Here is a 25,328-nt window from a genome sequence, read left to right as displayed (position 1 = left end):
CAATAAGAATGACTGCTTCAATTTTAAAAATTATTATCATTAAATCACTTTACATTTACTGATGCTAACATCATGTATATTATTTAACCATAGATACTGCTTTTGGAAATAATAAAACACATACTTCACTATATTTCCTAGCTGACATCTACTTATAACAAAACTCCTACAGGACTAAAATTAAAGAAGTTTTCCCTCTTTACTTCAGTGCTTGAAATTATAATAGACCAGACTGAAGAAATAAGTGATTTCCTAAACAGAATGAATACTAACTGCCGAATCCTGTGCATGTCTACTGAGATGCAAGTCCCACTCCATTCAGTGGGACTTTCTCCCAGATAAGTGGGTGTAGGATTAAGATTCACTTGCAAGTTGGATTGTCACACACTTCCAATGCTTGTAAGTTTTGTTTTTGTGGTTGTGGTATCTCCCCTCAGCCTATTTCAATACACAGAAAGCAATATGTAGCACTGAGCAACTAATTTGCACAATCCAACCACATTTATGCATGTTTATCCTTTGCTGATTTCAAAGAGATGCATTTAAATCTTTTTCACTGAAATCAACGAGACTTAAACTTCTCTACCTTTAGCTGTTTTGGTTCCTTTGTACTTGCCACTGGCTGTAGAAAACATTGCTGGAAGAAGAAAACAAGCACAGAACTTATTCACCACAAAACAGTGCCTAGTTATGTACGCAGTGGGCTGTATTCAATGTTGTCTGTTCGCAAGTGGGGCTAACCACTGCTTCCATTCTACAATGTCCAGCCCACTGATTCCCTTCCATAAGTGGCACCTACTGCTTGCACAATGGAGATTTAGCACTTCCAGGGGTAACCAGAAATGAGCAGATGGGGCAGGGCAGCAGAACTCACATGAGACAGCTCTGTTGTCCTGCCCCATTCCAGAAAAGAGCATTTCCACTTGTTGTCGGTGGCCCCCATAAATGCCCAATCTCTGTTCCGCAAGTGACACATGCCACTTGCAGAAGGGAATTGGTGGGGCTGGCCGGTCACAGGTGGGCCCCATCTTTACAGTGGTGCTTTGGCGCCGCAAGGCACCTTGCTCCTGCACTTGCGATCCTTTGTGGCACCTGTACAGGAAGGAAGGCAAGGGCGGTTCCTCCCCCCTTTTTAATTTTCATAATCTGTATCTGCGGAGCTCTTCAGATAGAGATAATAAAAATAAAAAGGGGGGAGGACAAGGCAGCCAGAGGAGGATGCGAGAAGGACTGGGCGAACCACATCTCCTCCCTCTGGCTGCCTGTTCCTCCTCACCCACCCCCATTTATTTTTATTTTTATTATCTGTATCTGCCGAGCTCCGCAGATATAGATAATAAAATTTAAAAAGAGGGAATGGCCCATTCCTCTCCTCTCCCCCTGTTTGTTTTTACTTCTCCAGAGGTGCAGAGTTTCCAGCCTTTGCCCCCAGATAGCTTTGCAATGGCAGCTGCGTCATGTAGATGACGTGCTGCTACCCTGAAGCCACCCTTGGGCAAACCCTTTGTGTAGACATGCCCCTGGTTTCCATTGGATACTGACCTTAATTTCCTTTGAAAAGAAGTGCCCATAATTACTCAAAGACATACACTTACTCAAGTGCCTACAGTTCTGCTGGAGTGTTGTTCTTGTGTTCCAGACAGAGGGTGCTACTGTTGGCTCAAGGGTAACCAACCTCGAATCATGAATCAGCTTCATGGACCATTCTTAATACAGTTTTAATTAGTTTGATCTTGCAATAGCAGCATAAGCATTTGGGGTTGCAAATACCAACAGCTGTGTCAGCAACACCATATTAGAAATCATGGGTTGCATCCAGTGGTGTCTGTGGCCGTTGCTAGACGGGGTTGTAGCGCGTGTTACATACCGTCGTCTTTACAGATCCACATGACGTTCACCAGGATCCATGTTCATCCTGTGGTGAAACCTCTGTTTTCCCGTGTTTTATGAAACGGCTTTAAGCACGGCTTTTTCTGTCGGCACGCGCTAATTTGGATACGGGAGGCGGAGGTGTGGAACGAAATGAGGTCACAGCAGTTTCCGGCGAGGTCAGCACTGGTCAGGAAAAGGCATGCTAAGGGGATTGGCCAGCGGTTTCGGCCAAACCTCCTCCGCTGTTTGCACCCCATGTGCAGCTGTGGCAGCGGCGTGGCGGCTTTTTTTAAAAAAAACCAAACTGGTCCGCTTTGCGCACGAACGGAGGACCGAAAAAGTGTCTGGTGAGTGGTTGGGGTGTGTGTGGTGGATGTGTGGGTTATGTACAGCTCGGTACCTCTGTGTGGGTAACTTTTCGGGAAGGTGGGCATCCAACTGTAATGGGAAGTTGGTGACCTGTCGCAGGGGGCAGCCACAGGTACCATCCTCATGCCGGTGGTTTAGGCTGCACGGATGATGTAAAGGCGAGCGGGGAATGACGGGCACGGTAGAGGCACGCAGGGCTGTGTGCCTATTTGTGGTGGAACCTGAAAGAGCGGGTCCCTATGGTTCGCTGAGTGGTGGTCACAGACTCTCAAGACACAATTTCTCTCTCTTTAGAAGGTTTATTACAAGCAGCGCTGCTGGATGACAGTCTCAGAAGACCTGAGGAACTGGCCAATAATTTCAGTAAAGGCTAACATATTTATAGGGTTAGTTCCCATCAGATACAATGGCAGAACCTTCCTACCAATCATAATACAGCTCTGTAATGTAATAACCAATGAGAAGCAAAGCATTTAGGCATGTACAGAGTTTAAGTACTTCTCTGACTAGAATACACTCCATATATGGGTATTGCAACAGCTACAGCAAATACATCTCCATCTGTTTCTTTTATCGGTTATCTTGCCTTGCAGACATCTTACTCCACCCTCCAACTGCTGGAGTGGACACCGCCTGTCTTGTGACATGGTTTCAGCATCAGCTTAATCGTGAAAGCAATTTCAGCATTTAAAATATGTTTTAAAGAAGCAGGAAGCCATGAACTTTATGGTTTATATAGCTAATGATTTATAGAGCTATTTTCCTATACTTATGGGCATAGTAAAAGAACCACCAGCTTGATTTCTCGACATATTGGTGTGGGTACGCGGCAGCTGGCTGTGAGGAGGCAACAAGCGAGGGTGGGCGGCCATTTTCCAGCGGCCATGCAGCGGCAGGCAGAAGGTCAGGGAAGCATCACCCCAGGGGTGGGCACATGCCCTGGGGCCCCTTTGCACTGTGTCAATACACTCCCTTATCCTTCCGATTGCATTTGCTGGGGGGGGAGTGACGGCGGCAGGCTGCTGACGCCGGTTTCGGACCTCCGCTGGTGCGGAAACTGACGACCCCCCCCCCCCTTCTTTCTGCTAACGATGCCAATGAGCAGGGTTTGCCCTTCGGGGTAGACTCAGGAAGACTAGACGTCGTGCAGTTTGAATGCATTTTATTGAATACATGTGGTGCGAAGGTCGTTGGGATGGGGGGGAAGGGCACAGGGCTGGTCATCGCCGGCAAAACTCAGAGGCGTGATGGGATGTGTAGGCGCAGAGTGCCCATGCAGATGGCTGTCCTCGGATCACAGTACGCCTGTCATCACCCCCGAAAGCAAATGACAGCATCCCTGCCTTGTCAATGTTGCCGCTCAACAATGCCACTCGTTCCCATCCTCATGTCCCCACTGGCCATGCCCCCTGTGGGTCATCCCCCAATCCCAACTGGCTTCCCTGTGCCCAGCCTGAGCAGCGCCATTTCAGTCGCCGCGGCCGCCACCGCTGCCGATCTACGCTGATTGCGCTTTTTCGCACTTGCACAAATCGTATGGCCGGCGGGAGAAAACCCCCGGAAATCAGGCCAGTGTGGCTGCGCAACCATGCTCGACCTGACAGCAGCACAAACGGAGCAAACTTCCGCAACCACCCCCCTCCAACACTGGGATAATCCACACAACATGTGGACCATGAGGCTTCACACCTAAACAGGAAAATCCAGTTTCACCCCTCCTCAACCGCGGAGCACCCAGTAGGTCTAGCAAGGCCCTGTCCATCTTCAGAATAGGCACCACTGACAAAATGGATTCCCTGTCCTCCCAAGTCTGTTCCAGATTGTATGGGGGGGGGGCAGGATCAGATTTAGGGACACAGTGGGTTACAGAGTGTAGGAAGGGAAGGGAAGTGCTGTTGTGCAAGTAGATCACTGGCATGATGTTGGATGTAGCCCACCCAACTTTCCATGTACCAGTGTTCTGTTGATCTTATAGTAGACATGCCAGATGAAAGTTACAATCTCAATTAAAATACTGACCATCTAAATGAAAGTGAATTAGACCCTACAAAGTCATGTTGCTAATTAGATTACCATTTAAACACAATTGTCTGTGCACAGCACATCCTGTTGAGAAACATGAAGAGAGTATTTCAGTCCTAAGTCCAGATATTCACAGCAGCTTGGATGGACAAAAATCTGCAGGCTCTTCCAAAACAACTAGAAAAACAAAGGAAAAAACAACTGACAAGGCAGAAAAGATTGCTAAAGAAAAACCTCCATCTGCCACTAGACCAGAATCACAGGTAAAAATAAATGGATGTATTTCTAAAGTAAATGTTCAAATGCAGTACCAGTGTTCCATATGGTGTTCTGTATGGTAGATTTCTTGGGATTCTACATAGGAGGCTTCTTCTGTTTCTTTTTCCCCAGGGGTGAATAGGAATGAGAGAAAAAATATGATATTTTCACTTTATTTTTTCATATTCGTATAATAGCTAAAACTCATACTACCTTGTGCCATAGCTTAGCTCTAGTTTAGCTCTGTCTTGAAATTCTATATAATAGAGTAGAATGCAAATGTTTCCCTGAAAGCACGTGATATCATTATTAATTTTGCTGAAACAATGAAATTTTAATACACACCACAATTTGCATCACTAATGTCACAGTATGAAAATCAGTAACATCCATAGCTCAAGTACATACTTTATTCAGATCTTCGTAACCATCTCTGCTCTCCCACCCCCGCCATATATCCCTTAATTGGCTTAGACTCCCCCTACTCTACCCTAGCACTTGTCGGGTAGAAATATATTGCCCCGTTTTCAGGGTATGTCCTTCTGTCTCTCTACTTAGGATCAATTCAAGTAGCCTCTTTTGTGTTTTCATTACCACCTTCCATACATAGTTTTTCATGTGCATTGGTGATGACCCAGGTAGGGCAAGCAATTCTAATTTTCCACAATAGCCCTTTGGCTTCCTTCTGGATTTCCTGGGCCTCAGGTTCCCCTCTTTGGGCAGACCAATATAATATATTGGCAATATTAATGGAGGATAACAGTGAAGCAAATCTCAAATGCCCTAGCCATATGTCTTCAAGAGCTTTTGAGAGCCTTCCAACACTTCTGTACCATTGAGAACATGGTGTAAGTGAGACATATATTTTAAAATTCAGATTATATTCTTTTGGTTGGTGGTGGGTTTTTTTAAAAAAAAAGTTAGTAAATTTTCAAACAGTAATTGGTGACTATACCAGGCTTGTAAGTAACCACTGACCTGGTATTATTATTATTATAATTTATTTATATAGCACCATCAATGCACATGGTGCTGTACAGAGTAAAACAGTAAATAGCAAGGCCCTGCCGCATAGGCTTACATTCTAATAAAATCATGGTAAAGCAATAAGGAGGGGAAGAGAGTGGAAACAGGCACTGGGAAGGGTAAACAGGCACAGGGTAGGGTAAAGCTAACAGTATAACAGTATAACTAACAGTCTAAAGTCTGAGCAACATCAAGTTTTAAAAGCTTTAGGAAAAAGAAAAGTTTTTAGCTGAGCTTTAAAAGCTGTGATTGAAGTTGTAGATCTCAAATGTTCTGGGAGAGCATTCCAGGCGTAAGGGGCAGCAGAAGAGAAGAGAATAGATAGCCCGTGGCAAGTAACAATTGTTCTCAAGTGACTAGGCAGGGAAAAAGGAATTTATAAACTGGAAAAGAGGTGATTGTTTTTCTTTCTTTTGGGCCATTGATGTTCCACAAATGACTAAGGGACATAATGCTATCCAAAAACTAGGGGGGTGGGGGCTTCTACACAGCGCCACTTTCACTGCTGATTCCCCCTCCCAAACCCGTAGCATCACAGTCGTGAAGCGACAACCACTGCAATGCATGGGCAGGATTGAACGTGGAATAGCCTGCCCTGAAACTTAGCAGGATCAGTTACATGGCTGTAATGCACAGCAAATAATGCCTAACACTGGAGCTCTGAAAGTATTTCTTCTGCTGCTGCTCAACTCTGCAGAATGAAAGGGTGCATCCTTCTTTCTCTAATCTAGCCCCTGAAGAAAGCCCAAACTCGGGGGTGAAATGCATAGGGCTGCTTCTTAGAATAAAACCACATATATATTTTCAACATCTGAATACATCTTCTCTTTATTCCATCAGGACATTTTGGGTGTTCTCCAGTTTTGTTTTGACCTTTAGATCCAAAGTAACATGCGCTCTTCTCTTTCTGCTCTGTGCATTTCATTTCCAGCAATCTGATCCAAACAAGCCCTTCTGGATCTTGCGTCTAGTCATTGAACAAAATGAGGTGGAAGCCTTGGATTTAAAGAGAGACACAGAGAGAGCAGATGAGATCAAAGCTATGAAGCAAGCATGGGAGGCTGCAGAGCCGGGGCGAGCTGTCAAGGTAACCAGGGCTTATCCTGTTACACTTACATTTAAAATGAAAAGTTCTGAGAGCCGGAAGGAGCAGCCTTGTCGAAATGCCCTCCCCAAAGTCAATTCCCTGGAGTGATTTGTCAGTGCCAAGTACAGTTCTCGAAGACTCAGGATTGCTGGACACTGAGACTGCATTACATAAATAGTTGTAGGAAAATATGCAGTGTATTTCCATCTTTGTTCTTGAGTGGCACTGATTGCTGGAGGAAGATCTGAATTTCAAATAGGCAAAGCAGTGAAGCTGACTGTTACTTTTATTTGAGGAGATAACCTAGGCTGATGGCGATGGCAATCGTGATTTTACTAGTGGAGTGAAAATAAGAATTGATTTACAATTTTGAGAGAACTAGGGAGGGGGTCATTATCTTTTGCGCTAATAAACATAGAAAGAACAATTTTGAAATGTAACAGCTCACTCAGCGGTAAGGCTTTCATTGGACTTACTTTCATATAATAGCAAACTCAATTCCTTGATATTTTTGTTTTATTTATATTTTATTTTATTCAACACTGCAGCTTGAGCATTTATTTATGAAGGTTACATCTGATGTGAAATATTTTGTACACTGAATGCAAAAGATGTTAAAACTCTATATTAAGTTAAAGTGTTTTATATAATACAATTTAAGCACACCTGTTAGGGAGTTAGGCCCACTCAACACAGTGAGACTTACTTCTGAGTAAACATACAGAAAATTGTGCTGTACTAAAATTTTGTATACAATTGTTACCTAGACCCTTATGTGGACAAGATCTGATGTGGTGGTTAATTAAGTTAGCTCCACAGTTCTTAACTACTAAGCTAACTACTTTAGCTTAGCCTACTAATTAAATTACCATCTTCTTCCTTAACCATTAAGGTATTGTCTTCTTGCATGACCTTCATCCTGGTTTCCGATTAAAACCATTAGTTTAGCTGTTGGCTGTAGCAGTTTATATAAAACTACAAAACAATCACTCATTAAAGGTAATAGTTTCAGTGCTGTAGTATCTAGCTGGTCACTGCTGCAACTGAAATGCTGGATAGCGGGGCTCTTTCTATGTTCATAATTGAACATCAAGATTACTGTGAAAACAAAACAACGTTAAGGCTGCAAACACTATGACCATATTATTACTGGGTGGTTTTTTTTATAAGCATTGCTAATCCACTCTAATTTGCAATTGCTTTAAAAAAATATTTTGGTTTATTGTGAGCGTGTTTCTTTTTAATGTACCAAAAGTTGTTTTTGTTATTTAACTGCTGGCATTTAAACAGCTTTTAGTTACATAATCTAAGAGGAAAATATTGATTTTTTTTGTTTCTGCTGCTGTCATTCCAAGCACTGCAGCTGAATGTTGTGACATGAATCATTCACCCACGTGTGTACTTTAATTCAGTGACTCATCTTTCGGTTGTCAGGCAAGACTTCATCACATATTAGAATAATTAAAGTACTCAGCCAAAAATCTAAGATGTACCATATGTTCTATGTTGCTGTTGGTCTACATCAACTTCATACTACCAGTGTACCCCCAGTTCTAAATATATTATATGCCACCACAACTACATATATGTCCTAGTGTAACTCTGTGTGACAGCATAGGGATCATAGGAAGCTGCCTTACGCCAGGTGAGATTATGCATTAATCTAGCTCAGTATTGTCAATTCTGCCTGGCAGTAACTCTTCAGGGTCTAAGGAAGACAAGGTGTCTTCCCCATCCCAAGCTACCAGATTCTTTTCATTGAAGACACTGTGGACCAAAACTGGGACCTTATGAATGCAAAGGATGTGCTCCATCCCTGCTCTATTGTCCTGCCCAGGCCTACATACCAGTTGGAGCCCCATTCTAACAGTTTACTACCAAATATTAGGGGTACCGGTTGCACTGTTGCAGAAGGATCTCTGGTGGTTAAAATACTTGTCGGGTATTGCATGACAGAGAAGGTTTATGTGTGCCCAGAAAAAGGATTCACTTCAGAACTTGCTTTGGATAGACATGACATGGCTAAAAGACATGAAGTAAAAGTAAAAGGGGAACGCGAACTCAAATGGCAATTCTTAATGTTACAAAGTTCTTACAATGTCCAGCTTAAATGGAAAGAGTTGAGAGACAGGAGGATCCCAGTGGAGCTGGTTTCTCAGCCAATCTGCTGGAGTAGCTTTGGGTGCAGCCTGACGGAATGGCAACTGCTGGATGACTGTTGAGGGAGGAGCCCAGGCAGCCTGCCTGCATTTGAACTGTGTATGAGACCTTCTTCCAGCTGGCCTCAGTTTTGAGCCCTGCCCTGTGTCGCCAGACCGGCCCCCATCCCACCTAGATGACAGATATTGAGATCATTTTCCTAAATGTGACATATTCTTGTAATATAAATGGATGTCTCCAAGTGGAATAGTCAGCTTCCACCGAGTTTGTCTTCTTTGTGTTGAGAAGGGAGTAATAACTTCCCAGCTTACTTATTTTTTTAAAAGAAAAATGGTATAAGAGAAAGGGAGTGATAACGTCCTCATTCCTTGTTGCAGGCAACAAGCCAGGTGGTTGAGCTTACAGCTTGTTTTGTATTGTATGGGTTTGTATAGACATCTTGAAGGCCTACTCAATCAGTGGGTTTCTAAAATGAAAAATTGAGGGTCTCAAGGCTGACTGGATGTCACATTGAGTGACAACTTATTCTGGGAGTAAGGCAATCCATCAGCTTGGATGGCATCTCCTCCAGACACTGTTTAATTTGATGTTGCCATCCAGGGGTGGAGAATCCAGATCAGCCCTGTCACAGAGATAGATGGTAAGGTTCTACAAGTTCCTGGTAAAGCCCCCCCCCCAAAATTAGCACCCCCTTCCAAATTTTCCCTCCAAACTTTAGACAATGGACTGGGAGGAATTTTGCTTTTAAGCTCTAATCATGAGCTTCTTTGGTTTTGTTTGGTTTTTTCCACCCTGGTCTTCCAAATGCCTCAGGGGGGGGCTCATTTGTGGTAGGAAAACCTCCTTCTTGACCTTTGGAGGAGCTTATGGTATTTCACACAACTTAGCATTTTTCTAGCCAACTTCCTCTGTCGTTTTGAGGCAAGGAAGGGTTTCTCTCCAGGAGAAGAGATTCCATTCTGTGTGCCCAACTTCCTTCCTGCCACTCTTGCATTGGGAAACAAAGCAACAGACATATCATGGCCAGCAAAAGACTCTGCAACAGCGCTTTATTTCAGTGGCTTCAAAGGCATCAAGTCAAGCAAGTTCTCCAATCCATTGGTAAGGAACAGGCTATGAGTACTTGTCAGGGATCATGGGAGAAGTCACTGCCTTGCTCCATACTACGTTCTCCCCCACCCCGTCCCCCAATCCAGTCATACTACAATAGATCAGGGTATAGTAATAAAAGACCCCTGAGCCATCAGCTATCCAAAGAAGAAAACATGCATGTATAAAGGTGGGAAATCATAGCAGACCTTGTAGTTGCATTTACCGCAAGTTTAAACATAGAAGTCATAAATACTGATCCCTCAGCCATGACACGTAGCCGGCCCTCTTGAAATGAGAAGTGATAGGGTTCAATTCATCTTAAAATCATTGCCATGGCTTCTGCTATCCATGTTGAAGGCAGAATGATTGATATTTCTCGGTGGGCTGACCGTGGTAGTCCGTACATGTTCAAAGATATTCTTTACTTTAGAAGAGCTATATACATTTCAGTGTGGGGAAAGAAGGTTGGATTTACATTGCATTCCCATCAATTCATAGAAAGTCACACTAACAAATTGGTATAGTAAGGTTTGGTATGTAGGCTTAATGGAGAAACTGACAAATAAATTGAGATTAGTAAGAGGAATAAGATTCAAAGATACATTTAATAAAGATTGGTATTGTTTCATAGTATACACAACCTTGTCGGAATGGGAGAATAAAATTCCAAAAGAATTCAAATCCTTTTGGTTGACATAATGGAAGTTACATCTTTTGTAATGGGTTAATATCTGCTTTTTGATTTTTCTGACTTACAAAAAAAGATGAAAATGTTTACGAGTGAATGATACATATATACTTGTATATTTATATATGTATATATTGTAATAGATATAATAGTATCATTGATTTCCTATGAGGGGAGGGATAATTAAGATTGTTTGTATTTCTATTTCTGTTTATTATTTCTGTATGTTATAAAAATAAAAAAAATATTTAAAAAATCATAGACAGTCACAAGTTGCCAATGCTGAGCACCTGAATCCCCAAGTCTGTTTGTAAGGCCAGCTCAACTATAGGTCAAGCCAATCCTGTTCGTTTGTCAGCAGGCCAGGCATTAGAATCATGCTACTAGCTTTAGAAGCACCTTCTAAAAAAACCATGAGAATGCACAGATGCACATGGTTTTATGATCATATTATGTCTTTCAGGCTAAAAAAAATTGGACTTTTATTACACCTAAACAGTTCATGCATTATTCAACAAATGTTTCATCAGTGTTAAAATGTTTCTCTATAACAATGGCTTGATAATTAATATAGCTTGCTGTGTTTGGTTTTTCAATTATTTGCAATAAATTTCTTTTCCCCCAGGCTGCTCAGGAGCGCATGCAGTTTATTAACAAATGTATGCGGAAAGGATTGATTGAGTTGGACACTGAAAGTGTCAGCCCTGCAGTGGGTTCTGGAGAAACAGGTATACCTACCCAACACAATCTTTCTTCCCTATGAAAGCCTTGAAGAAAAACTTTCCAGGTGTGGGATTTTCATTGAGGTTCAAAATCCATTGGAAGGATGATATTGCAAGTCTCTCAGGGCATGTCTACACCAAGCGGTATCCCATCTGACGCACAGGGGATCCTGGGACCAGGGAGGGATGATCCGTCCATTTCCCCGGGATATTGCCATACCGCTTGTGGTGTGGCCGGCTGTCCCTGCTTCTTCCCTCTTCCTGGTGAGTAGCGGGGGAAATCGGAGGGAAGAAGCCAGGCTCGGGAGAGTCCAGGGACATCGGGGGTGAGGAGGACTTCTTTCTTTTTTCAAAACTTACTTTTGCGCTGGAGCGCTCCAAATCTTGTCTTTTTTTAAAAAAATGGCGGGCGCAACTTCCTTCCTTCCTGGACGTCGCATGCCAAATGTGAACGCAGGGGGAAGATCTCACGATCAGCATATCGTGAGATCCTCTCCTCTCCTTCCCGGATCGCTGGGAGGTGTTGACATGCCCTCCGTCTCCCAGCAGGTTTGCATTTGTGATTATATATACCATATTTCTTCGATTTTAAGACGCACACTAATTTCAATATCACCAACAGAAAAAAAGCTTTGATTCTAAGACGCACCCGTGATTCTAAGATGCACCCTGTTTTTAGACATGTTTATATGGGGGGAAAAGTACATCTTAGAATCAAAGAAATATATACACATACATATATATATATACATAAATATATATACATACACACACACACACACACACACACACACACACACACACAAATATATAGGCTGGGCCCAAAATTTTGAATGCTTATTTATTGACCACTTGTTGGGAGAGGGTAAAAATGACACCCAACCTCAAATGATCATACAGATACAGGATACTTATCTGAAATTGCAGGTGTGAGTGCTGCTTACCTTAACCTTATGAGGATTTTCAGACTTCTTAAACTTAAAAAGAGAAGAAAAGCCTTGCCCCATTCACAGCACAGTGACGTTGTCTTTGTAGCTTCCTGCCAGCTGCACTTCCTGGAGTGCATTGGCAGCAATGTTACATCATATCACTCCCAAGGCATTTGAGGAATTGCAGCCAACAGGAAGCTACAGAAAGAGACCTGCTCCTCTGTGCGTTTGAAAAAGTATAAAAAACAAGGAAAGAATGGAAAACTTTGACCACCTCATAAGATTAAATAAGGTAAGCCGCAGTGCCCTCTGAAAATTTTGGTAAAATCCCCCCCTCCCCGCATCCTTGAAGGAATAAATAGAAATTGGCTCTCTTTTCATGGGGGTGGGTGGGTATTTTTTTTAATCTGGATTGGGAATTTCATCCCAGCCTTAGCCAAATCTTCTATCACATGCTGCTCTTCTCATGTGAATCTATCTTGTTCTTGAAATCCAGCTTAGCATATATACAGAGAGCTGAAGTAAAATGCTTAATGACATTTGTGTATTTTTAAAATGGTTGAAAAGAGCAGCCACAATTTTAAATGGGTAAAAAGAGCAGCCCTTGTCCAGGTTGGGACGACAGCACTCCGTGTTATTTTCCTAGTTATATGATGCAGCAGCCACCTCACAGCCATTGTGGGGCTTTCCCTCAAAGCTGAGAGTTTAAAAAGTTGGGGACTTACTTACCTAACTTCAGAGTTAGGTGAATACAGCATCGTAGCAGAGGCATTTCCGGGCAGATAGTGACCTGTTTGGTCACCATCTGCCCAGGCAGGGGACTGGCCCAGCGAGCCGAATGGCTGCCAGAAAGCCCACACCCTCCCTCTGCATCAGGATTACCTGTCGCTACCCCACATCAGAGAAAGTACAGGGTTTTCCTCAAAGAGGCAGTGGCAACCCAGCACTGTCAAGATAGCACCAGTCTCTTTTCCCATCTGGAGTACTGGGCCATAGTCAAGCCCCAGGCAATGGCAGGAAAAGACACCTGTGAGCACTTACTGTCACCACCTCCTCTTCCTTGGGTAAACGGGAAGGAAGCAGAGGAGGTGGAAGCACAGGTAGGAGCTTGGTGGCTTTTTGAAGTATTCAAACCACAGGTGGGGTGAGAGGAGGCACAACAGGGCACTTGCCCCAAATCTGTTGCTCTGCCCCATTGACTTCATCATGCCTGCCTCTCTCCTCTGATCTCAAGAACCTTGCATGACCTTAAGATTCACTCCCTTAGCAGACAAGTAGAGAGTCTAGCATGAAGGCAGCAGCCTTTTAAACTATAAGCTCCATCTGATGAGCATTTTATTGCACGCTCATTACTGGGCACTCAGAGTTTGCTCAGGTCCCTCACATGATGTCGGCTGCCTCCCACATGCCTTCCACCCCTTCTGGCCTTCCTCTTGCGACAAAAAACACCCCTCTTTACGTCTGATTTTTTTTAGACTCGGAATCGCTGCTCTCTCCTGCTGCGTGCAGGAGAAGCAGCGCCATTAGAACAGCGGACTCAGTGGCCCTCGTGCTCGTTGGGTACCCCCTCTTTTGAAAAGAGGAAGTAACTGAGGAATGAAAACACGGGCGGAGAAGCGATGGTAGGGAGCGTGTGTGCCGTCCCCCCGGTGTGATGGAGCTCTATAGGAGACACTGTCATCTTTTCTTCCACAGTCTGCTCATTGTTGTTGTTTTCTTCTCCCTACCGTTCTCTGTGAAATACTGGTATTTCACATTGTATCTGAATTCACTGCCGCAAACTGGAATTTTTGCCTTTTACGGAAGCTCACTGGCTTCATCACAACAAAGGATTTAATTAGCTGCCACAAACTTATTGCCCTCCATATAGCTGCTGGCAGCAGATTATACCAAAAGGAGGGTTACGCTATGTGATGTCATGTTCCAGGAAGTGCTGAGGAGACTGTGTGCAGAGTCCCTGATGGCGCTGCCAGTAAGCACGGGGCTTTTAAGTAAGCATTACAGCTTTAAGAAAAACCAAGAAAAATCCCTCAGTCACGTCACCTCGTGAAGTTAATTGAGCTCTTTAGAAGCTTCCCACCCCCTCCACCTCTCCCCTGTCAAATTCCTCTGAAATGCTCTTCCTCTGAAAAGAGCCGTTTGTTATGTGGGGGGGATTCTCTTTCTCCTCCCTCCATTTCCAACCATGGTTCTTCTTCCTCTTTCCCTCTGCTGGTCTTTCTTGATCAAAAGCACCGTCTTATAGAAGTACATGTGCCTAGGAAATACTCACTGTTATAAAGGAGGAATGCGAATCCCTCGCTATACTGATGGATCTTGTTGTTGTCTTGCCAGGCACTGCCTCACTTGGTTCTGAACTACTAGTATTGCCTCCAGTAGTGGCCGAAACAGGCTCAGCAACTCAGCGAAAGGAATGGGAGCATCTAGATCTCACCCCCTACATTCGGTAAATTGCAGCATGTGTCACTTTACAAAGTTAGATCAATTCAATTTTTAGTTAAAAAAATCAAACTATAGAATGAATATATATATCATTAGGCTTATATTTGTGTTTTTCTATTTAGCAGCTCACTGTCTTTACTTTTATGCACAGTATTAACACCTAAGCATCTCCTGTGGAAATGGAGTGTACCTGGATCTTGAGGCCCTTAAATCAATTCTTACTAAGCAGCCCTTTAAAGAATGCTATGTAATCTCTTTTTTACACTCAGAAAAACGCTGCCTGAACCTGTGCTGAAGAATGAGTCTATTATTCAAGAGCAAGAGATGCGTAAGGCAGAAGAAATCAATATCTTTAGACAGTTTCGGGAGCAAGTTCTGGAACACAGACAGCAAGAACACATGGTTAGGAATCAGTTGAAGCAAAATGTACTTGAAATGTATGAAGATCAACAAGTAAGTCTATTTCATTCTGCTAATTAATTGAGGCAACTTCCTCCCCTTAGACATGCTTACTATTTACATTTCTGCAAGGAATCATAGAATCATAGAATAGCAGAGTTGGAAGGGGCCTACAAGGCCATCGAGTCCAACCCCCTGCTCGATGCAGGAATCCACCCTAAAGCATCCCCGACAGATGCTTGTCCAGCTGCCTCTTGAAGGCCTCTAGTGTGGGAGAGCCCACAACCTCCCTAGGTAACTGATTCCATTGTCATACTGCTCTAACAGTCAGGAAGCTTTTCCTGATGTCCAGCTGGAATCTGGCTTCCTTTAACTTGAGCCCGTTATTCCGTGTCCTGCACTCTGGGAGGATCGAGAAGAGATCCTGGCCCTCCTCTGTGTGACAACCCTTTAAGTAATTGAAGAGTGCTATCATGTCTCCCCTCAATCTTCTCTTCTCCAGGCTTAAACATGCCCAGTTCTTTCAGTCTCTCTTCATAGGGCTTTGTTTCCAGACCCGACCATCCTTGTTGCCCTACTCTGAACATGTTCCAGCTAGTCTGCGTCCTTCTTGAATTGTGGAGCCCAGAACTGGATGCAATACTCTAGATGAGGCCTAACCAGGGCTGAATAGAGAGGAACCAGTACCTCACATACTTCTATTAATGCAGCCCAAAATAGCATTTGCCTTTCTTGCAGCCATATCGCACTGTTGGCTCATATTCAGCTTGCGATCTACAACAATTCCAAGATCCTTCTCGTTTGTACTACTGCTGAGCCAAGTATCCCCCATCTTGTAACTGTGCATTTGGTTTCTATTTCCTAGATGTAGAACTTGGCATTTATCCCTATTAAATTTCATTCTGTTGTTTTCAGCCCAGCACTCCAGCCTATCAAGATCACTTTGAAGTTTGTTTCTGTCTTCCAGGGTATTAGCTATCCCACCCAATTTTGTGTCATCTGCAAATTTGATAAGTGTTCCCTGCACCTCCTCATCCAAATCATTAATAAAAATGTTGAAGAGCACTGGGCCCAGGACTGAGTCCTGCGGTACCCCACTCATTGCCTCTCCCCAGTTTGAGAAAGTTTCATTGATAAGTACTCTTTGAGTCCGATTCTGTAGCCAACTGTGAATCCACCTAATAGTTGTTCCATCTAGCCCACTTTTCGCTAGTTTGTTAATCAGAATGTTATGTGGTGCTTTGTGAAAAGTTTTGCTGAAGTCAAGATATATGACGTCCACAGCATTCCCACAGTCCACAAGGGAGGTTACCTGATCAAAAAATGAGATCTTATCAGTTGATATTTTTCTCCATGAATTCCTAGATTTCCTTTTACTTCTATCTATCCAAATTTGTCATGCTGAGGAGGGAGAAGAATTATAATATGTGGTTATATCAACAAAAATAAAAGCAAGAGTCAAGTATGAATAAACAGCCCTTAGGCAAATATCTATAAACATTCCATATAATTGTTCTGTTTATTAGACACACAATGACTTTGTAAGAAAATCTACTTGGGCTATAGGCAAAGAAAAGCCTCTAAAACTACATTTATCAATGTACTGATTAGATAATAATTCAATTATTATGTTAATTCCCATCTACATAGCTGACTCGTGGGAAATGACAGCTTATTGTTGCAAGTTGGGGAAAAAAAGTCAAATAATACATTTAAATTAACAAACATCGATTGCAGTTTAACATTCTTTCATGACAATGCAGAGGTAGAGATGATCTGGTGACAGATTACAGAGGGGAAGTCATTGTGCTCTGCTCTTGGTTGTAAAGTGAGGGATACGGTTTTTGAACACTAAAACCTTCTCGGAATATTTATAATTCTACCTTTCAAACAAATATAGTTAGTACCACTTACATAAGGACCCATGTTATGATATATTTTTTAAGATGAACACCCACAATATTTTATGTGTGCAATTGAAAAGATAAAGGATAACATACACACATACACACACACACACACACACATATGGGATAAGGGAGCCACTTACAATTTTACTAGAGGGAGACCCCTTGCTTTATTTTATATGTAAAGATTATTTTTTGCATGAAACGTGTGTATTTGTGTTTGGTTAGGCATCCTTAAACGATGCACGAGGCTGGGTTCTGGACATCCGGGAGGCCTACAGAGCTAAGCTACTAGAGGCTGAGCGTTTAAGACAAGAGGCACTAGCAGCTGAAGAAGCCGCCCTTCGAGCAGAACAAGAGAAGAAAACCCCAGACGTGCAGAAGAAAAAGGGAGGGAAAGGAGGAAAAAAGAAGAAATAAGTTCGCCTGAAAAAAAGCAATTGTGGGAACTTAGCTAATGATGAGAAAAGAGCATCCATTTTTACAGTATTTTTCGGAGTCCATGTCTGCAGCACAGGACGATGCAATTCTGTCTTTTTTCAAAGTGTTATTTTGGAATCTATGTAATATTGTATCACTGATTTAAAATTGTACTGTTAACCTTACCTTTGGTTTTGCATTATATTTTATGTCTTTATGGCAATAAACATTTCCAACAAAATTATTTGTATGTCATTCAATACTCTCAGCCAGCTTTGAGAATGAATAAAAGTCAAGAAGAATGTGTAGCAAGGAGAAAGAATAGTACCCTAGCTAACATCTTCAGTAATTCTAGGGACCAAGGAACTGGATGGGCTATTAAGACCTGAGAATACCAGTTAAAATCTTTCATTTTGTATGGTTTTTTTCAGGGCCAAAGTGCCACCTCCTGATCGCTATTATCAGGTCCAGAAACTCCTGGGTTGTAAATTTAACTACAGAATAAAAAATATGTATGGATCTAGACATGCAACTAGAACATCCTTTGAAATATGACACATGACAGGATAGAGGAATGCTTAATGTGTTCTTAGGAACCCCCAATATTGGAATATTGTGGGCCTTCTTTGTTCTTCACTCTTCCTTTTTAGTGTTGAGAAAGAGCTGGTGAAAGGATGTGGGCCAGACTTAAGAAACAAGCAAACAAAAATGAAGAAAAAGAGGGAGTTCCATGACAGTGAAGGATAATAGAAGGGTGTATGTGTAGGTAAAGTAACAGAACTCTGCTAATAAAATAGTTGAAGGGATTAGGGTATTAAAAATCTAGAGTTCTCTTCTGCTGGTGTGTGATAACTAAAGGGATGTTCATAAGAGATGCTAAGAATGCCTTCAATGGTATATATCCATCAGCTCACTTTTGCACTAGCTGTAACTCAGATCTCTTGCAGAGGTCTGTCTCATGCTGCTCCTGTTAGTGTTCTTCTGCCCAAGAGTTCCCCCCCTGCAAATGGTAGTACCTCATTACAGAAGTATAGTCAATTCCAATATGAGCCCTGCAGTATCTTTCTTCCCAGAGGCTTCCCTGAATATCCACCTTTATTATCACACACACACACACAATTATTGCAGTACACTAAGATCTTCAGATGGGGTCTTCCTATGGACGCTTTCTTTAACAGAGGTAAGACTCATAACAATGAACAGTGAGGACTGTACTAAGGAATTCCTTTCCTAAAGAAGCTTTGTCAATCAAGTTCTGTCCTGACTTTTAGAAAATGGAAGAAATTCCCTTTTTATCAGACATATGGCAGTCTCGGGATTTGTGCCACAAAACAGCACGGAATTGGCACAAAACTTTGGCATATGTTTGGAGGAGGTACTAGGAGTTAACTGAGTCCATTTGGTAATTAATGTTTTATTGTAGTAGTCATGTTTCAGAAGTTTGGGTGCTGTTTTAAAGATGTTTAGGTTGATTTAAAGATGTTTAGGTTGATTTTAATGGAAGTTAGGGTGGTTATTTGTCCTACTTTATTATTTATTGTATTGATTTATTACTCAGATTTATATACTGCTTTCTGCGGAGGTGTAACAACAATGAACATAAAATATATCATTAAAACAATAAGGTATAACAATAAAACAAAACAATAATAAAAATGTTAATCAGCAGTAAAAATCACACACTTAGCTGTGCTACAGACTATAACCAGTCAGATCACACTTTAGGAAAAGCCCGTGTGAAGTGTTGGGTCTTAAGACTTCTGAACATCAGAACTGTGGGTGCTGTAACACTAAACACTCTACTGCAAGTGTTCCTGATGTGAATGTCAGGAGCACATGGCACCCTCAGATGATTGCAGAGGTCAGGCAAGAACTAAAGGCATGAGAGAATCCCTAAGGGCTTTATACGTTAACAACAACACTTTAAACTTGGCCCAGTAGCATATTGGCAGCAAGTACGGTATAAATTAGTGTTGTGCTGAAAAGCTCTCCCATGAAAAAATCAACTGTTCTCATTCAACTTGATAGAAAAGAAATTTCTTTCAAAAAAATTCAAAGGAGAAGAAATTTTGGAGAGTTTCTCATGGGTTTGGTTCAGGGTTCTTGTGCTTACCTTATTTATGAAGTGGCTGAGGAGTGTGTGAGTGTCCTGACTTTCATTGTGCTTTGACAACCTGTACCCTCCTTGGCTTCCCACACCTCCCGCCCAGAAGACGACACCATCAATTTAGGAGAACATGCACATTGTCAGTTTAAAATAATAATAATAATAATAATAATAATAATAATAATAATAATAATAATACAAAGTTAAACCAGATTCCTATGATGAGCTGCTTGTAGTAAATCTTATTTATTATTTCTAATTGAAAGGTTGTACCAAAGAACAGCATTTGTTCATTCAGCATGACTTTTTTATTCAATAAACTTTAAATAATAAACCATATTCATTCTTCATATGTCAGATGCGGTTTCTGGGTAAAAATCTGATCTAGTGTTGACCTGATCATACATATTTATGTTGACATCTGTCAAGGTTTTTCTCTGTACACAGCTCGAGCCTTTCCAAAGCTATTGTTACAAATATTTCATGATTGGTAACTCAAAGGGCAATGCCTTGGCAATTCTGCAAACGTATTTCGCTTCTTTTATTCTGAAATAAAATGACACTCTTTCCCAGCAATGTCATTCCAGGAGGGAGGAACCATCTGGTGCTGCCTGACAAGGGTTGGGCAGCCACAGCTTTTTCATCCATTTCAGAATCTATTCTCAGTCCCGAGTATCCATGAACTAACTGACTTTGGCAGCTCCACTGAAGTACATTATGCCACACATGTCCAGGATGTTTCTATATATGTGTGAGCTACAAAGTTGTGGTGGCTTCACTGAAGCTGTAGACCAAACATGTGCAGAGGCCTCATGGTGCGATGACAATTTTCAATTAAAGATGAGATTATTTTGAATGGATGTCCTGCTTTTGTGCCTATATGGTAAGCATTCATCACACCAGCCCAACATGGCTGGTAGCCACTGTCAACACATGTTGAGAACTTGATTACTTGAACTCCTTAATTGGGCAAGAACTACACTATTGCTTTATAGTGGTTTATAATGGTATTGACAACTGTTGGAGCCCATGACATATCCCATGTACCGTTTTCAAATCACTTTCAATGTGTTATATCCTGCTTGGCATATATCTGGCCTTGGTCTCAATGACAAAACATCTTTCTGTCCTTCTAACTGCATCTTAATCCAATCTTATTATCCCCACTGGGTAAGTAACAGTATCTTTATTTTTTTCTGAAATAAGAGTAACAACATTTCAGATTCTCTCAAAACCAAGTAAATAGTAGCCAGAATACACAATGACATCTCACTCTTCTCAAGCCCCAGCTGCCAACTGTCAACTCTCTCCCACAGAACTCTATTGGGCAATCCCATCTCAGGAAAAAAGATTCTAGCACTTGTAGAGCTAATCCAAAGAATATATTTTGCCTCCCTTTTTGTTCATAACAACCAACATAACACTTCCCCCCACAAGAAAATACATAAATGATCTGTTGGACTTTAATAAAACACAACACTCCTCTATTTTACCACAGGCCCAACTTCCACATAGAAGGAAGACTGAGGGGAGTGGGGGATGGCTACCACTAAAGTGGACTAACTGGTCCACCTGTCATGTAGCTGGCAAAGCTGTTACCACTTAAGGATGGGTGAACATTTAATGTTCGAGTTTTTTGAGGTTCTCAAATTCTTCCTCAAAGCTCATTTTTGCCTCCTTTGCGTTCCCTATCACAAAGGTTTTTTTCTTTTTCTTTTTTTTAAATCAATCAGGAAAAAGGCACATTTTTCAACTGGGGAAAATGTCCATTTTTAAAAAGTGTGTATTTTTTCCCAATCGAAAAAATACACATTTTTTAAAATATGCATCCCCCTCCCAAACCTCCCCGCAAATAGAATTTGCTCAAAAGCGCACTTTTGAACGCAAACACAAGTTTGGAAAATTGCCTAGAATTGCGTTCCTGCTTGTGTTCAGAGTTGCAAACAGGACATGTTCGCATGATTTGCAAACATGCATGAGAAATTCTCATGCATCCCTGCCGCCACTATGGTCTCCACAGCTGCTGGTGCCGCCGCCGCCTCCTTTTCCTCCACATACTAGCTTCGAGTCATGGACCTGGACATTGGACCTTATGGTGCCTGAGGAAACAGCACTTAGGCAATGGAGCCAAGGGGCAAAACATTGGAAAGCAATTTGAAGTCCTCAAGATAAAAGCTTCCCCCCCCCCCATTCATGAAGCTTGCAATTAGTAGGCACAATCTGAGTCAGGTTGCCATATCACGCGGAATTACATTCAGAGTGGAATTCAAGAGCATTTCTATTGCCAGCTCCATTATGGAGTCTTGAGGCCCAACCCGATACCTCCTGTACAAGGTTTAGCAGAAAACCAACCAAGGGGAATGCCAAAATGAGCTGCCCCAATTGCCAACACTGGGGCTCATCTACACCAAGCAGGATATTGCACTACAAAAGTGCTATGAAAGCAGTATATAAAAGGCTGGAGTCATGCTATTGCTTTATAGTGGTATTTAGCTTGCTAGTTTTGTGCCCTAGTCCAGCATTTCTAATAACATCTTATACAACTGTAGCTCCTTGTCATGTCCACATGATATGATTTCTGAAGTTATTATTTATTATTTATTTGAAGCAATTAAAAATCCTCATAAAGTGATTTACAGAGTTCAGTGAGAATCCTGTCCCTGCCGTCAGGCTTACAGTGAAAAAATATTTGGCGCTTTAACAGGTCTTACTGGCTTGCAAGCATCATCCACCATGATGTTAGCAGACATTTTTCATGCACCAGAAAAAGCTACAGCAGCTGCTTTTTCCTAAAGAAAAAGAACAAATGTGCTTAAAGTATGAATATCAATAGGCTGAAATGAGTGCATTACCATTATACCTCTCTGGCATACATTGCACAGCTGTTTAGCTTCCTAAATTATAAGAAATTTGCAAGGATTTTAATAAAAAATTACATCTTGATTAAAACATCATCGTAATCCTTGTTATATTCTAGATGCGAGTAATTGGTTATAATTGATGCTCTCTAAAGGTATAATTTATCCTATTACATCTGGGAAAGATTCTCTAGTGGAAGATAATACGTTAGTTAGATTTCATTCTTTCAGGTCTCTCTTGCATCTCTTCCAGCACAAATTTAATAATATAGTCATCTTCATAAGTGTATTTTACAAGCCTCTCACAATTGCTATCAGTGGAGAGTTAACTTGATGGCATCCCTTCACCAGCCCCTGAATTCCATTTCTAATCCAGTCTGTACATCAGGGGTCCCCAACCATTTTCGGCCTTTGGGTTCATTTTGAATCCTGACAAAATGCCCTGAGCAACAGTGAGAAAATGGCCATCATGGGGTGGGTAGCTACTCACAAAATGGCCACCATGGGGGCATGGCTGCTAACAAAATGGCCACCATGGGGCGTGGCTGCTAACAAAATGGCCACCATGGGGGTGTGGCTGCTAACAAAATGGCCACCATGGGGGCGGGGCTGCTAACAAAATGGCCACCATGGGGGCGGGGCTGCTAACAAAATGGCCACCATGGGGGCATGGCTGCTAACAAAATGGCCACCATGGGGGCATGGCTGCTAGCAAAATGGCTGCCTGGGAAGGTAAGAGGACAAGAGTGCAAGATAGTTCAAGTATGAAATAATTTAATAACAAATGAACCCAAACAGAAAGACAGACATCCAAACATTATCAAGAAATAGTTTGTAATAGCCCCTGCTTCCACACTCCACAAAAACCAAATGGGGCTGGGTAGGGAAGCCAGGGAGCCCAGAAATCTAGCATCCACAATGAACAAAAATAGCACAGACATGTGAGCAAGCACACAGCGAGATGCTTAACTTTACATCTGCTCCCCACATGCACAAACAACATCCAGAGTGCCCCAGCAAGTACAAGGCAGGAAGCCGGGAGAAAATGAGAAATGCCCCTGCGTCACCACAAAAGACGGAGGTAAAGCTACACGGGCAGATGAGTGAATGGGTTGGAAATTCCATTGCTTTACCCCCCACCCCCCCAACAAAAACCAAAAGGACACCAAGGACAAGAACTGCACACCCTAACACACGAAAATAAAGGGTTGGATACCAAGCACCATCCCCCTCACCTCCAAAAATACAAATAGGAGAGTGAGTAAGCAGGCAGGAAATGCCTCTCTTTGCCTGTGCTCTCAGATGGAAAAGACCCCAACCCATTTGGTCCCATCCCCACACTGCCAGTTTGTTCTCAAGGGGAGCACTTACCTTTCCTTTCCAACAAAGCCACACACCACTCTCAACCACACCTAGCATGCACAGAATGGGAGTAAGGGCACCAATTTATAACCTATTATTTTGTCCAATCAGAGAGCATGAAGGCACGTCAAATCAGTTTGTAACCTATTATTTGTTCAATCAGAGAGCCTGAGGGTATGTACATAGTCTTAAGGGTTATCTAAACACTCAAAAAGCCCTAGGGTGGGTGCACTGTGGCGTCAATTATACGACGCAGCTGCAATCGCGTATCCACCCTGAGGCTTTCCGCTGAAGCTGCAGAGAAAAAAAGTCAAGGGCTTCCCCTAACATTTTCCCTCTGGAGTGAGGTGAGGATGTGCAAGATGACGTCAAGACAGCCCCAAGGCCTCACTCCGGAGTCCCAGTGGAGGCATGGCCAGGTGGTGCCTGGTGGAAGGTGACCTGTGATTGTTTGCCTTCCCCCAGGAAGAGAGCGGGGGCAGCTTCAGTCCCTGGATGGCCAGCCAGAAAACCTGCGCTCCCTCCTCGGTGTTAGGTTTACCCAACGTCATCCTGATGTGTGTATGAAAGCATGGGGTTTCCAAGGAATGTGTCACCAACCCAGCACCATGAAGATACCCCCCATTTTTTTTTTAGAGAAACCAGGTCCATACACTTAAAATATAGAGCAACCAGGAAGTTCGCAATAAAGAGAAGTAAGACCTCAGAAGTAAGAATAGGCTTGCAGAGCACTTCTTTCCAGTTTGCTGTTTTAAACTTTTTTTTAAAAAAAAAGCTTCTGTGTTTACTCAGAAATAAGTCTCTCTCTGTTCAATGGGGTTTACTCAAAGGTAAGCATGCATCTGATTTTAGTAAGACTTGGATGTAAATGCAGTTTAAATCAATGGGATTTACTCTTGAGTAAGAGAACCAGCAGATCTGTAGTTTATGAACTTGCAGGTGCACAGGTTGGCATGATGAAAGGAAAGGAAAAGCAATCCCTCACACTGGTGGACTATCAGGAAAAGGGTTTAAGGGGGGAATTAAAAAACGTCTAAAGAATCCAGGGATGAACTGATCTGATTCAAACTTACCATGGCTAAAGCCCTCCTTAAGAACTATCACCACGCCCAGTTTGATTTCTTTAGCTTTAAAAATTAAGCAGATGTAAGCATTTTGGTTACCTTGGAGCAAAGGAGGGGCGCTAACCACCTTTACAAAAGAAATTAGTTAAAATGATGGTTCACCTGCCCACCCTTTGAAACGGGCAACCTTTGCTCCTCCTCCCCTGTAAGCCTTTACCAAGCCAAGGAGTAGCAACAGTCTCGGCCCATGCATTCCTTCCTGCTTCCTATGAACATCCTCCCTTCCTTGAAGATTGTTTAATATGAGGGGAAAGTATAGTGCCTTGTTTTACTGTAACAGTTTCAGGCTGCTTTACTATTGTATTTGGCAGAAATAAATAAATAAAAATTTAAAAAATAAACAATTAACTGCAGAGGAAAGGAGAAAGCAGGGGTGGGAGATTTCGCTGGCATAGTAGCGCTCCAGGTAAAAAGATGCATGAGCTAAAAGAGCACAACAACGCAGAGATGTGAAAGTGCCCAGTGCTTGACTCTCTAAGCAAAC

General features: G+C 42.3%; 1 protein-coding gene across 1 annotated transcript in view; it reads left to right on the top strand.

Annotated features, from left to right (window-relative positions):
* The window catches only part of ADGB (androglobin), a 91,547-nt gene extending 73,919 nt beyond the window's left edge, over positions 1 to 17,628 (top strand). Inside the window, exons 31-36 of the mRNA XM_063125694.1 lie at positions 4,342 to 4,526; positions 6,479 to 6,634; positions 11,200 to 11,302; positions 14,560 to 14,671; positions 14,937 to 15,120; positions 17,202 to 17,628. Of these exons, the coding sequence (XP_062981764.1) occupies positions 4,342 to 4,526; positions 6,479 to 6,634; positions 11,200 to 11,302; positions 14,560 to 14,671; positions 14,937 to 15,120; positions 17,202 to 17,393 (932 nt within the window). The 3' untranslated portion in view covers positions 17,394 to 17,628. The remainder of the gene's footprint in view (positions 1 to 4,341; positions 4,527 to 6,478; positions 6,635 to 11,199; positions 11,303 to 14,559; positions 14,672 to 14,936; positions 15,121 to 17,201) is intronic.
* The last annotated feature ends 7,700 nt before the right edge of the window (positions 17,629 to 25,328 follow it).

This window comes from Elgaria multicarinata, chromosome 4, assembly GCF_023053635.1.
Source record: "Elgaria multicarinata webbii isolate HBS135686 ecotype San Diego chromosome 4, rElgMul1.1.pri, whole genome shotgun sequence".
Taxonomy (NCBI): Eukaryota; Metazoa; Chordata; class Lepidosauria; order Squamata; family Anguidae; genus Elgaria; species Elgaria multicarinata.
The sequence above is the reverse complement of the archived record's forward strand: the minus strand, read 5'-3'. Positions and strand labels throughout refer to the sequence as shown.